Consider the following 14,435-nt stretch of genomic DNA (forward strand, 5'->3'; position numbering starts at 1 on the left):
TTTCATAATTAGCTAATTAAATAAATATGAGTATACCATACACTCAGTAGCATTTGGAAGACAAAGTTAGAGATTGATTTGTGTGACAGAGGGAAATATATTTTGTATTTATCACAGCATACTAGTCAGAAAACACCATCACCTGGCATTGTCCAGGGTATTGGATACAGTGTGAGCTATTGTGCAAACATTGAATATTTGCAGCAGTCTCCAGCAAAGCAGCCATTCAATTACTCCAGAAGTGATTGGGTTTGATTGTGCTTTTCCTGGATGGCAGGGGGTTGGTCTAGATGGCCCATGTGATCTCTTCCAACTCTATTATTTTTTGATTTTATGGGTTAATTCTATTAACTTTAACAATATAGATAAAACAAAGATATGAATTTAAGGTCCTATATAATCCCGCAGACATATAATATCTTTGGTTCTTAGTACAGAATCTAATATCACTTTGGCTAAGTAGGGATTCCCCTCACTCAGCTCCAGAGATAAGTCCAAAAGCCATACAAAATATACGAGACACAAATGAAAAGAACCATACATAACTAAAGAGAAATGGATTTTCTGTCAGAGTTCCACATGTGTGTGTGTGTGTGTGTGTAGATCATACTTCATCGTTTATGCCCCACTTTAATTTCATGGAATGGCAACTTCACCTATGGAACCACTTGATAGCTGTAGTTTTATGTGAGCCATTGTTGTGTAATTCATAGAAAAAAAAAACCTAATATCCATTCATGTGGCAATTACCTCTAAAGATTGAAAAGGATTCTCTTACCACCTTTCCACTTTCACCAGGGAAGCTGTCTGCATTCAGATGCAATTTTATACCATGTTTTAGTACTAGTGACACATTCACTCTCCCTGTGCACAAAGGTGATTTTGAATGTATTCCTTTATTCCATACTTCCTCCAAGGAGATCACCATGAACAATCATTCGTGGCTGAGGATGATTCTCTTCCAGAGATAGAGTCTTGGTGGTGGATCTCTAGATCTTGGCCTTTCTCTCAGCACATTTCTTCTTTTCGCCCTGTTTTCATGCCTTTTCAAAATTCATAGCACCATAAGTAGCAGCTGACCTCCAGTTCGAACACTCGAGTGCCAGGACTTCCCAGTTCTTTATGTTTATATGACATTTTTTAACCTTTATCTTAAGCCCATCTTTAAATTTCTTTTGTTGTTCCCCAACCTTCCATTTACCATTCTTAAGTTGCAAGTAAAGTAACTCCTTTGGGAGATGGTGATTGGGCATTCAGACAAGGTGACCAGTCCAGCAAAGTTGATGGTGAAGAATAATTTTTTGCTTTTGGTGGTAGTCTTTGCTTTTTCCAGAATACTGATGTTTGTCTGCCTGACTTTTCAAGAGATTAGCAGGATTTTTCTAAGGTAAAGCTGATAGAATCTTTTCAGAAGTCTAGGGTGACATTTGTAGATGGTCTATGTTTCACAGGTGTACAATAGAGTTGGAAGGACAGTAGCTTTATTAAAAAGTATCTTTATATCCCAACAAATGCCCCAATCCTTGAATATTCTATGGTTCTTCAGCTTCAGTACCCTAACCACTGTAAACCACAACGGAAGAATCTTCTGATCCCGGTTTGCTTTCAACCATTATCATATTCCAGTGTAAATCCAGTTTGGAAACAAACTATGATTTGTGCATAGCTTGTGAACAAAATAGCAAACTAGGATTTGTCATGAATTATAATCAAAAGCCTGTAATCCTGGGTCTTCACTGTCAGAATGGAGGAAGAAGAGAAAAAAAGTTTATGAATTTAAGGCTTGGTTGGGCTTTATGTCTATGCAATATTATTAACAGTATTTAATTATTATATTTCTGGTAGGAAATACCACTATTGGCCTCTAGCTATTTATACTTAATATAGTGAGCTTTTTATATTTGTTTTTTTTGTCCTAATGATTTGATATTTAAATTGAAAATATTAATGATTTCACACTGTGAGCTGCTCAATAAAATTTATATATTAGAAAATGAAATATAAATGACTATAATAAATAAGATTCTGACAAACCTAGTGAGAATCTTCAGATCTTTGTAGGAAATTGTTTTCTCAAAACAACTGAGGAATTTTCTTTCCTGTACCTTTTTCCTGGAAGGTTTACACATTTATGGCTTATGATCAGCTAGGTGTTTAAAACAACTGAATAGACTGGTTTGTCACAGAATGCAGAGGGGGAATGTGATATTTATCCACCTACACAGCCATCTCTAGTCCTTTCTGATGACTGAATAAATGAACAATGTTAATATTAATGGTGTTACTGATCTGGTAATACAGTAATTGATTATTTTTATATCCACATTTGATATCTTGAATATGGATACTAAGATCTTCAGATATGTTTACTTGTTTTTTAAATTATTTTTTAATCAGCTCTGTAAAGCTTTGATATATTGTTAATGCTTTCAGATATTTGTGCATTTAAATCATGATATTGGTAAATGTTAAAAGCCAGATGCATTCATTCCTCGCCTGACTCTAAAATGGCTTTATTACTTTGCTTTGTCTTTGCATCTTCACTAAACCCTGGACCCTTGTCAGTGTGGAGATCCCCAGTACTGGGGGATAAAGGTTGTAATCAGTACGTGTAGTATATACAAAATTATGGGCATTATAAAGGATTTTTTAAAATGCATTAAGATAGAGTTAGTGCACTCAGGGGTATTAATTTAACCTATTTGGTTTGGTAATCTATTATACATTTTTATTTTAAAATCTGTAGTCTAAATGTGATTTCAAATGTTATACTTTTCAGTGCTGCATAGACCTAAAGCCATCAGTGGAGAAAATGAGTTTCTTAGCAAGTATTATTGACTTTTAGTTTGCACATGTATTAGTGGACCACATTGTGGTTACTGGACATTTGTGTATGCAATGTTTGTGTAATCATAATATTTCCTATTTTCAAGAGAATCTTAATGCATGTATGCATAATAATAATAATAATAATAATAATAATAATAATAATAATTTTCCCCACCTGTCCTCATGATTTGAGATAGAGCATAACAATGATTAAAATAAATAAATAAAACAAAGAACCATAAAATACACATATTTAAAACAATAGAAAAAAGATTAAAATACCAATACTAACAAAATGTAAATTCAAAATCCATAATTTAAAATTGACTGGGTAAGCCTGCCATAAGAGATAGGTCTTTATTGTATTTTAAATTTTGAATCCTTGTTTTGCAGTCAAATCTCTTCCGGCAGGTCATTCACAGTCTAGGTGCCACCAATAAAAAGATTCTCTGAGTGACAGTTGGGTACTGGCAGGTTGAAGTAAACATCCCCCAGAGGACCAAAGTATACGGGGCACATTGTATGGGAGGAGACAATCATGTAGGTAACTTGGACTCAAACCATGTTGGGCTTTAAAGGTAATAACCAACATTGGTACTGATGTATCTCAATGCACTTCATATTGCAGAAGTCTAACCTTGAGGTTACCAGCATGTGCAGTGCCATCTTCTGATTCTAGGAAGGGATTAACGGGCCTATCAGCTGAAGCTGACATAAGGGCTCCTGACCATTGCATCTATCTGGGCAGACATTTGCAGAGGCAGATACAGGAGCATACCTAAGCTATAAAACATAGTCTTTCAGGGGAAGTTCAATCACATCCAGAACTGGTTGACACATCTCAGCCCCCAGATTAGGACACTTAAGAGGAAGCACCTTTGTCTTAAATGGATTTAGTTTCATTTGTTTTTCTTCATCCAGTCCACTACTTCCTTCAGGTATTAATTCAGAGGAGACTATCCTTAGCTTCAGTTTTAATTTGTTTCAAGGGTGGTTTTGAATGTGTATATATTTGTTCAAAAGGTGTAGACAAAGAAATTTTGTTTAAGGTAGCAGAAGAATTGTGACTGAATTAGGTTTCTGGTAGCATTATGACTTGCACAATGACCTCACTGGACCTGTCCATAACACACTTGGTTATCTATTTTTTAAAAGAAACATAAACCAACAATAACATCAGGTATCATATGACAACACGTCTACACGTTTGAGTTTAAATAGCCAACCACAAACTATTGTTTTTAATCCCAGTTTCTCTTGAAATAACCACAAGTAAACCAAAGTTATCAAAGATTGTTCATAATGGGAAACTGTGGTTCTCTGGGTAATGCAGAGGGGCAATTGTGAAATCATGGGAGTTACTCCTCTAGTGTCAGCTTCAGAGGCAAAATTCCAGTACTTTACTACTTACATCGTTGACATCCTCTTTCAGTTGATTTTCCTCCACTTGCCAGTAACAATTTTCCTTTCTCTTCCACTACTTCTTTGTAGCTGAGACTTTGTAGCTGAGACTTGTTTCTACAAAATAATTCCTTGCTGGTAAAATCTGTTTAAAATACTTTCATTTTTTCCACTTTTACTTTCCTCTATTCTTTCCTTTTCTGTTCATCATTGTAGACTTGGTAGACAAGGCAAGAAAGAAGAGAAAGTTCGTGAACAGTATTGAAGATTTGTAGGAAAACCCTCAGCTTTCCCCACTAAACAAAGAAGAGACTGATAAGAGAGGCATCCCCACAGAGAGATCAGTTGGTTGGTTTCAGGCTTGCCTCTAAATACACCTCCAGAGGAAAGGCAGTGATGGATCAGTGGATTGCCTCAGGGCACGTCTCTGACAAAATATAGGAGGCAGATTTGCATAAAATATTTATCTTCATGAGGGAGAGTAAATCTGCTAGGTTGGTTGAGATGCCTTTGCAATAGCACTTTTAAAAGGCTCAGTCAGTTTTTGGAAAATAAGAGGGAATGAGAGCTCAAGTGTATAAGACAAGACTTGAGAAGAAAGCTCAGGATTGAGGAAATTAGATAGGAATAAAATATTAGAAAAGACCAAAGTAGCAGGGGGTGGAGGTGGGTGGGTGGGTCAGAGTTAATATGGTGGCTTCTCAAAAGAGAAGGAACTACTGTTACATATAACTACATTGCAGGCTCCATTACCAAGATTACTAATAATTTCAGCTACAAGGCAGCCATTATGGAATGAAGCCTTTCCCAAACAGGTGCACAATAATACAGATAACCTTCTAGGGTAGAAGGTTCCAAAACAAGGTGACTTGTGGCAGAAGATTTTAGAGCTCCATTGCATGATGTTCAACTCCAGAATGGGAAAAATAGTTTGTTCAAGTATTGCTGTTTTCTTTTAATAACTCTTGCTATATTCATCCAGTAGATTTCTCTGGTAATTATTCCTGGAGTGTTGTTGTTGTTGTTATTATCATCGTTATTATTAACTTTATTCATACACCGCCTTTCGCTACATGGTGGCTAACAATTCCACTTTTAATTAATTAATTACTTAATTTAAAACTTTTATATCCTGTTCTTCTCTATTTCCATGGAGGGACTCAGAACAGCAAAAATTCAATGCTACAAAAATAAATAACATTTTAAAACAACATATTGATGAGAATCAATTACAAGTCTGGATCCTCAAGAATCTGAAAGTTTGAATAAAACTGTAGAGAATCTGGATTTGCAGCCAAAAGACTCAACTGAATTTCCAGACAGTGAGGATAACTATTGTGATTCTTATGTTGAAGATCAGAAAAAGGATTATATCAGTGCATGGAGCATGGAATTTCAACTTCCTGAACTGTTCAGAGAGTTGGCTACAATGGAGAACCCAATGCATTCTAAATATCTGTTGGGTCTCCTTTACATGTTTTATTAATTTAATTAATGAAAGATTTAGTTACTTCATTAGTAGATGCTCCAACAGCTGCATTACTGTGGGATTCCTTCCTTCCTAGTGAATAAGATAGTTTGTTAAAAGACAACAAAGAAACAAGAGTAGTTAGAACTCTGAAAAAACTACCTGAAGTCTTAGTAGTTTTTATAGCTTCATTGGTTGAGTTGATGTCCTCATGAACACCATATTTTATGGAGAAAGATCTGAGTATGAACTGATTACAGCATGCCTTGAGTAACGTTTGCAAGACCTTGCAATCTGTAATAGGTAGAACTTAAGACTTAGCTTACTTCACTGCTAGGTCTGTGACTTTGGCAGCAGTATTAAAGTGGTCTGTGTGGTTAAGCATTGAGAAGATACAAATCTAGAACTAATTTAGTAACTGCTTCATTGAAAGGTTCTCTTCTAGCTGGTGAAAATGTTTCAGTGAAAGTGCTGATAGAGATTTATGATGAAATGCAAATAGTTCCAATAGTACAAAGTTGCATAGGATCTTCAGAGGAACATTTTTTCCATTTCACTCTTCTTGATGCAAGTAACTTTGAGAGACAGTGTGACTTCTGAAACCTCAAGCCACAATGAAGCAAATCAGAATTTAATTTAATACAACGAAATTGACAGCAGCCTTGACCTGCCTCCTCTAATTCAGTTAGAGGGGGAAGATAGCACTTCTGACAAACTTAATCTTCAGGTGAGGGGAAAGCTCAACTTCTTATAGAAAAACTGTAACAGATCAGTGGATGACTGGATGACCATCTGTCAGGAGTGCTTTGATTGTTCATGCAGAGCAGAGGATTGGACTTGATGACCCTTGTGGTCTCTTCCAAATCTATGATTCTCTGACTGTTCCCAGAAAGAATCAAAATCTCATTTAATCAAAACTGAAACTGGAAGGTTTCATTCTCATCCTTGCACACAAAGGAGAGATAATGCATTGATGTAAAACGTACTTCTCATAATGATCGAATATACTACAGGTTTAAATCTGACAATGTGTCTATTGATTTCATATGAAATATGTTAAACTTTTTACACAACTGTGTATTCAGCCCGTGTTTGCATGTGCATGTTTGTGCAAAGCCTCATAACATAGCCTTCTATGTTGTCTTAAATATCAGAAAAGTATTATTCTGAATTTTTGTAAGATTATATTGGTTCAGATATTCAAAGAATCATTATTTTTGTGTCCTTAAATATTTTGATGTTGTTCTGTGACTTAGAAGTCATTTATGATTTATGGAGACTCTATGGTAAAACCTATCATGGGATTTTCTTGGCAAAATTTCTTCAGAGGGGATTTGTTATTGCATCCCTCTAAATACAAAAAAGTAGTTAAATGTCCAGTACAAACACAATGAAAAATTTTCAAAAAAGTGTGTTTTCAAGAAGTGGAAGGATTTGTGCAACCTCACAATACTATTTTATAGAACTTACTGTGTAAATGCAATGTGAAAACACAAAACATGTTTCAACATATCATGAAATAGGTCTTCTGTGTAGTTTAATGTATTCAGCAGTTCAAGTACTATCGAATGTAAATGATGAGGTGATATTGATGAAAGGAAGGATTGAGGTCTCGGGGGGCGCTGATGACGGATTGAACAGAAGCGCCCTTGCACTGCACGTAACTCACGTCTGTCGTCTTCACTACTCAAAGCCGTAATGGAAGGTGGCAGTCTGAAATGAGTTGCCACGGCAAAGAGTATTATTTTTGAAATGCTTTCACACAAATCACTAGGCCCTGCATACAACTTAGTTTCATGCTTTAATGTCATCAGGAGGCACAAATTGGTGTGTCTAATTGTTTGCCACCTGCCAGCAAAATGAGCTGCCAGCTAGCCAGACGGGTTTGATTGTCCGTCAGCCGTTCAATAGATTGAGAGTGACAACATCAAAAATCTCACTTCAAACTCTGAAGCTTTGAGCAGCTTTTCAGAGACCTCTTCCCCACAAGTGCTTCTGGACAACTGCATTTTTCAATCAGTTTCAATATATTGCTGCCTTCTGCCTCATCTGTCTTAAGGTAGTTGTAATTACATTATGAGCCGTATAAACAGATTTCTCTGGCCTGAAGTCTGGAGTCAAAGTTATGACACATCTTAAAATTGCATAAAACAACATATAGATGTTTGCTGAAGCACATGGCAAATGATAATACAGCTCTAGACTCACTGTTCTAGAGCGAACAGGGTAATTCTCTGTTCTATATTTTGTGGTGTTTGATCAAAACAACCCATCAATTTTTAATAACTCTTTTCTTATATTATTCTACTTAAAGCAGAGATTATTTACACATATATTTATTTGACATTTATTTCTTGGCACTTTAACTCTGAAATTGAGACTAATCATATTTGTGGTTCATCATAGGATAAAACATAGAGATTTGAAAGCATTTTGTTGGTAAACGAATCCTTAAAGCAACACCAGTGAAGCTACAAAAATATATAAATACATAAAATTTTAAAGACAAACATTATTTGCTAGATTATAATCATAACCCAGCAAAGGATGTTAGTTTTTAATTTTTTTGTCACCTTCCTTACTCTCCAGCAGTACCAACCCCCAGTTGAACTATTTCAAATTGAACAAATAGTTTGATAGACTGGTCAAAGAACTGTTTGAAAAGCGAACTCTGCAACAGATGAGTATGGATATCTTTCAAAGGTTCCTCTGTGTCAAATCTTTAAAATACTGTGCACACCCCAGACAATGATGAACATAAGGAAGAGTTTAGGGAAATTTGTTCCCAGTGTGCCTGTTAGATCCAGCTGCAGTAAATACTAACTTATTTGTAATTTAAATTACTTCAGTGTTTGGTATGTGTTGTCTATAATGTGCATTCACATCTTAAATAGGAACTTGATATGGTGTAATTTTCAAAGTGCTTTAAAATTAAATGTAATGAGGATCACCTTGTTAAATAACATTAAATTGACCTCATTCTGCAAAAAAGGTACACTGATATTTGAATCTCTCAAAAAAGTATTAAATCCTTTGTGGTTTGTACATGGATTGAATAAGTGAATAGTATAGTTGTAGGCATATTTAACATATAGTGTTTTTGATTTAGAACAATTACAGAAATTATTTCGAGGTAGGAAAAAATAACAGTTATGTACAAATTGATTTTTATGTCTAAATGGGGTGTTTTAATTGTGCCCATCACACACTTTCCTTGCAAATACATGTATTTTTATTGTAGCTAATAGGTTTCAAAAAGGCCCTGTTTAAATATTATATCTTTAATCTGTACTGTAAATTTGTATTATGTTTCAATACTATTTCACCCCTAAACATAATCACTAGGATTCTCTAACTGATCCTAAAAACCCTATCAGTATCATCTTTTATCTTTTTTGTAATTGTCTTGTCATAATGCACAGTTGTAAAACTTGCCATTTTCTTAGTGACTTAGAATTGTTTTTTTCTAAATCAGATAATTTAATTAGTGAAAATCAATAATCACTTCAGTGTATGTTTTGATTTAGAACATATTTAATACTATAATTATTTAGTCTGTGATTCTAGTAGCTATGTAACTTAAAAATCAAACAGATGTTTGAAATTCTGGCAGCCTCCAGACATCAAAGGCTTAACTTAAAAGACTGACAGAAGTCTTTAAAATTTGATAGTTCCCTTCATAAGACAGCAGGATGAAACTGTGAGATTTAAATATCACCTCCATCCCCTTTGCCAAAATGTAAACTGTTTGCTCTTAAAAGTTACCGAGTGTTCCAATGGAAATGCTAACATCGAGACATCTTTCTCTAGTAACTGTTACCTACCCAACAATGTTAAAATTAAAAATTGCAAAACATACTCTTATGTTTCAAAGGTATCACCCAATGCAGGCTTTTTCCCCAGCCCTGTAATGCTTTAGTTGACAAATCAGTGATACTCCATGTCACAAATCTACAAAAACCAGAGGAAAGCTAGTAGATATTCCGAATTTATTACTAGATGATTAGAAGATGATTGTGCCAACTATTTTAAATCAGTATTTCATAGAACCAAAATTTTGTGAGCCAAGATTTATTAGAAAAAAAAACTATTTACAGAAATAAGTTTAGGCATAGTATAGTTCTCCCTCCCTTTCACAATCCCCCAGCTTCTCCAAAATGGATCCACTTAAACAAGGGCTTCTCTACACTGGTCCAGAAGTTAGTCCTGGATATTAAACCTCCATGGACTTATGACCCTTTACACTGGGTAAAATGGGTTGAGTTCTGTGTTGAGGCAAGTCTTAAGAATGGTCTAGATTTTGGTGAAACTTCAGAGCAGCCATGCATTATGGGCTGAGTGTGAACAAGACAATCGTGTCAGTTAGCTGCCCACACAAGCCACATCTTCATCCTCTTCTTGCATTCATCTGTTGAAAAAGACAGAACAGGCCTGCGTCCCTACTGCTGTGTGGCTGAGCGCTCTGGGAGAGGTCTTGACAATTGGGAGTATCCTGTGTTGACATCAGCAAAGATGCCCAAAGGACCAGGGAGAGGGAGGGCAGAGGCAATAGCAGCAGGCAAGGGAGGTGACAGTCCAGGCGGGCCAAACTACGTTTGTCCCATCTGGACCATACTAACTCCTCTTATGACCACTGCAGGTCTGGTACAGCCTATGTAGCTGCCTCCAAGGCCATTTTGTAATATTGCTGCTCCAGACTGGCTGCAGATCCAGCAGCCAGTGTAGATAAGCCTTGGGTAAGTTATGTGTGATTTGTTCTGCTTTGATCAAGGGTTCTATCAAACTTTTGAATAGTGAATGGAACTCTCTTTGTGACAGAACTCAAAATTTTAATTTCTCATAATGGTTTGCCATTTTTGAAATATGAACAAAAACTGAATGAAAACAATTACTCTACAGTTATCTGATTATGTAGTACCAACTAGGCCTGTCTTCAAATTATCAACCTAGATCACCATATTCATCAAGGCTGTAGCTTAAAGATTGAGCTCTTATCCCTGGTCTTAGTTTCGCCTTCTTGAATTGTGTGTGTGTGTAACATTTATACTGCATTTTTTTTTAATTTTTCTTTTTGTATCTCTCTCTCTGCAAGGTACCATACACATCAGTAGCCATAAATAATATATACATTGATCACTCTTATATGTCTGCTCCTTTCATTTTCTACAGAATTATTGAAGGAGACATTGGAGCTACCTCAAGAGGGACTGGGAAGGATCTCTTCTTCCCCAATGTCAAAACATAATTTAAGTCCCTGGTGGGCTTTCTTCATGTCCCAGAAACATATCCCCAGGACTATAGAATTTCAAATGACATTCTCCTTCAAGAACTGTCTGTGTGGCTGGGCATATATCATCTCTCATTTTGTGCTGATTTCTTTCTCTGCAGGAGTGTTGTAGTACCAGTGAAGAAACCTCCCCCTGGAAGCCTAGCAGTTACCACAGTTGGAACTACCACAACTGGAGGTGGAGTTACACCAAGTAGTACACCTAATATATTTGCTGCCACGGGAGCTACACCAAAAAGTATGATTAATACAACAGGTATTGTCTTCAAATATTTTTGTGATTTTGCTCATCTTTTTTCATTGTTTTTATTTTTAAAATCTTTGTTGCATCTAAAGTCCTGTAACATCCTCATACTGAAGACTAGAGTGATGTTTTTCCATACTGGAATAACTTTGAATAGGGAGTGCCTTGCCTTCCATTTTATATTAGACACATTTTATCCTGCCAAAGTAACTGATATAGTTGTTGGAGACTGAGGACATAGCGACACACAGAAACATACAGTCATGGGATGAGAAGCATCTTTTGCCTGCTGGTGTCAAAGGTGTACCAGCAGTTACTTTCTTTTCTAGTCAGTTTTATATATGGCTTGTTGGACTTAAATTGACCAGAGTACAAGAATACATTAACAATATCAGAAAATTGAAATATTTCAAATTTTTATTATTCAAAATGTTGATGGAAATATTCTAAAATTTCAAATATGTCAATAATGGAATTTTGAATCAAGGGCAATGTACTGTTGTTATAGTTGTGGAATATTTGATTTCTTTTTGCTAGCTACCTTGAAGTAAATCATATCGTAATTTAGCCTGTTCTTAATAGGTTTACTCAGTACATCCAGATGCTTTCCAGTTTGTGGTTGTAGCCAGACTGATGTATAATTTCTTTGTTTATTTACTTACTTACTTTACTTACTTTTCTCACCCCAGGGGGGACTCAAAGCAGTTGACAAAAAAAACCCAAATCATAAATCCATACAAAACATATAATTATGCAGTAAAACCAATAAGAAAGTTAAACATAAGATAAAACAACATTTAGGCATGAATGCATAAAAATAAAAAATCACCTAATATAAACATTAAAATCACATGATCCAAGCTCATAGGCCAGGGCTAAGGTGTCCTCCCAAATCCCCTTACTCTGTTTCTAATAGTTTCATATTCTATGGGGGGAAAATTCTAGGATTTTGCATAAGCAGAATAATTATTACTTGGCTTTTGGAATGTGAACATGTTTTAAACTGAAGATTTAATTTGGGAGAAATATGAAATATGCTTTATATTACAAGGGGTAATAACAGAAATAGGTTTGAGATAGTGTCTAAAAACAGGTGTACCTATTTTTTAGCAATACTTGTAACATTTTTCCTATCCTTTCTGTTACATGTATTGCTGGATTATATACTCTGTTTTTAATGTTCCAATCCTTTATCCTCCCTTGACAAAGCGGTAGATAATGAAAGCTTTTTTCCATAGTTAATGATGCAAGAATGAACTGGCTGTTCTGTTGAATTTAGAAAAGTATTTTCTGTCTGAATTATATAGTTAGTCTTAACTAGAATAGACCTATTGAATAATGGGTTTAGCTACATGTTTATTTCATCAGTCAACAAATGATTCAGTGAAATTATCCAACGGGAATAAGACAGGAATAAAGCCATTTTTTAAAAAAAATAGTTACCAGTTTTTCCTAATGCTACAAAAATTCTCTTTATTTACAGTGTTTAGTGGTTTTTTTAAATTGTGTATTCATTGATGGATTTAGGACAAATGAGGTCCTGTGTTACTTAAATTATTAGGCCCCTTACTTGGGCCCTGAAGGAGGTAGGCCTGGTAGGCCTACACTTCCTGCTTTGTGGCACACTCCCATATACTATCAACTCTATCATTATGTCTGGAATTGCTCCGAAAGAAAACACCTTCAAAGTTAAAATTGCACTACATAAGCAAAATCCACCGTAAAAAAAAATTTTAGCAGGAAGATGGGCCCCCCAGCTAATGTATCCCTGTGCCTAAGCACAATGGTAAATCCAGCACTGTGTGTTTTTCCTTTGTCAAAATAAAATAAGAAATTCTGGAGTTATGAAGTTTAGTAAATATTTACTGCACAGTTGACACATTGATTTTCAGACTGAATGTATATTTTGGGGATAGGTGCAGGGGATTCAGGATCTTCATCATCGTCCTCCTCATCCAGTTTTGTGAATGGTGCTACCAGCAAGAACCTTCCAGCCGTGCAGACTGTTGCACCAATGCCAGAGGATTCTGCTGAAAATATGAGGTATACCTTCCAATTAACTGTATAAGTCATGGGCAGGTTTTGGGGTCAAAATTTTGATATGACCCATGGATTAGTCAAAGATCATTCCATAGAGAAGGGAAAGCACAAATGCTAGCTCAGAGGACCACCCTGGACACCGCCACCATTTTCCCACCAGGGCATTCAAAGGGCCAGAAGTAGTACTGGCATAGAGAGTAGAGTGGCTTGGTCCTGGTTTTAGGTTCTCTCAGAATGGAATAAGCACTTGCTATCCAAGTAGGAGATAAGCGTTTTTTGTTTTTGTTTTTGTTTTTGGATAAACCAGATTCACTCAATGTAGATGAAACCTCCATAGAAATTGTAGATATTAAGATAGAGGAATATTAGTACATTAGTAAATCTTAGAAGTAAACATGGTCTTTTCTCACACAATTAAGTGCAAGTTAATTAATTTTAAAGATTTTGTTTTAAAACCGATTTCTTAATATATTTAGAAGTAAAAGAGTTATTCTCTAGAAATGGGCAAAGTATCAAATTTGCAAAAAGTGATTTCATACTTGTATTATATATATTTGTATACTACCTTTTGCTTTAAAGGCAAGTCAAATAAAAAATAAAAAGAAACACAACTAAAGCAAAAAAATATATAAAAATAAAAACCTTGAAATACAACTACAACAACCAAACCCATATTTAAAATGCCAAAAAAAAACCCTGTCTGAATAGGGCTGTCTGACTGATGAGGGAAAGAACAGACAGAAGGGACAGCATAGCACGTTACCTTTTAAATAAATCTTCAAAATGTTCTCTAATAAATGTAATACGCCATTTTATTTTCTTAAATATCTGTCCAAAATGTTGTTTATAACTGGAATCATAATAGGAATAACCAAACAACTAAACTGATAGGGAAAAGAAAAAAACAGAATCTTAATTTTTTCTTGATAAGTGCCAAGTAAGAATTCCTCAAATTACAGTTTGCAAACCTTTTCAGGTAATGAGCTCACTTTGGCAGTTGTTTCTGTTCTGTAAGTAATTATACACTTGGTAATGCCTAAAAAATTGAAATTTTAAATTTTATTGGAATGTAGATTGTAAGCACTTTTGCCAAATATATCTTATACTTCCATGCCGTTGTTTAGTCTATTGCAATTGAGATTTTATTTCCTTGCTTTGCTGTATCT

General features: G+C 35.3%; 1 protein-coding gene across 8 annotated transcripts in view; it reads left to right on the plus strand.

Moving 5' to 3' along the window:
* Positions 1-14,435, plus strand: part of NBEA (neurobeachin) — a 441,541-nt gene that overhangs the window by 139,486 nt on the left and 287,620 nt on the right. For 7 of the 8 annotated variants that reach the window (XM_060770825.2, XM_060770830.2, XM_060770823.2 and 4 more), the window contains 2 exons: positions 11,087-11,241; positions 13,146-13,272. In XM_060770825.2, the coding sequence (XP_060626808.2) occupies positions 11,087-11,241; positions 13,146-13,272 (282 nt within the window). The remainder of the gene's footprint in view (positions 1-11,086; positions 11,242-13,145; positions 13,273-14,435) is intronic. The other variant, XM_060770827.2, reaches the window with a different exon arrangement.

Source organism: Anolis sagrei, chromosome 3 (genome assembly GCF_037176765.1).
Source record: "Anolis sagrei isolate rAnoSag1 chromosome 3, rAnoSag1.mat, whole genome shotgun sequence".
Taxonomy (NCBI): domain Eukaryota; kingdom Metazoa; phylum Chordata; class Lepidosauria; order Squamata; family Dactyloidae; genus Anolis; species Anolis sagrei.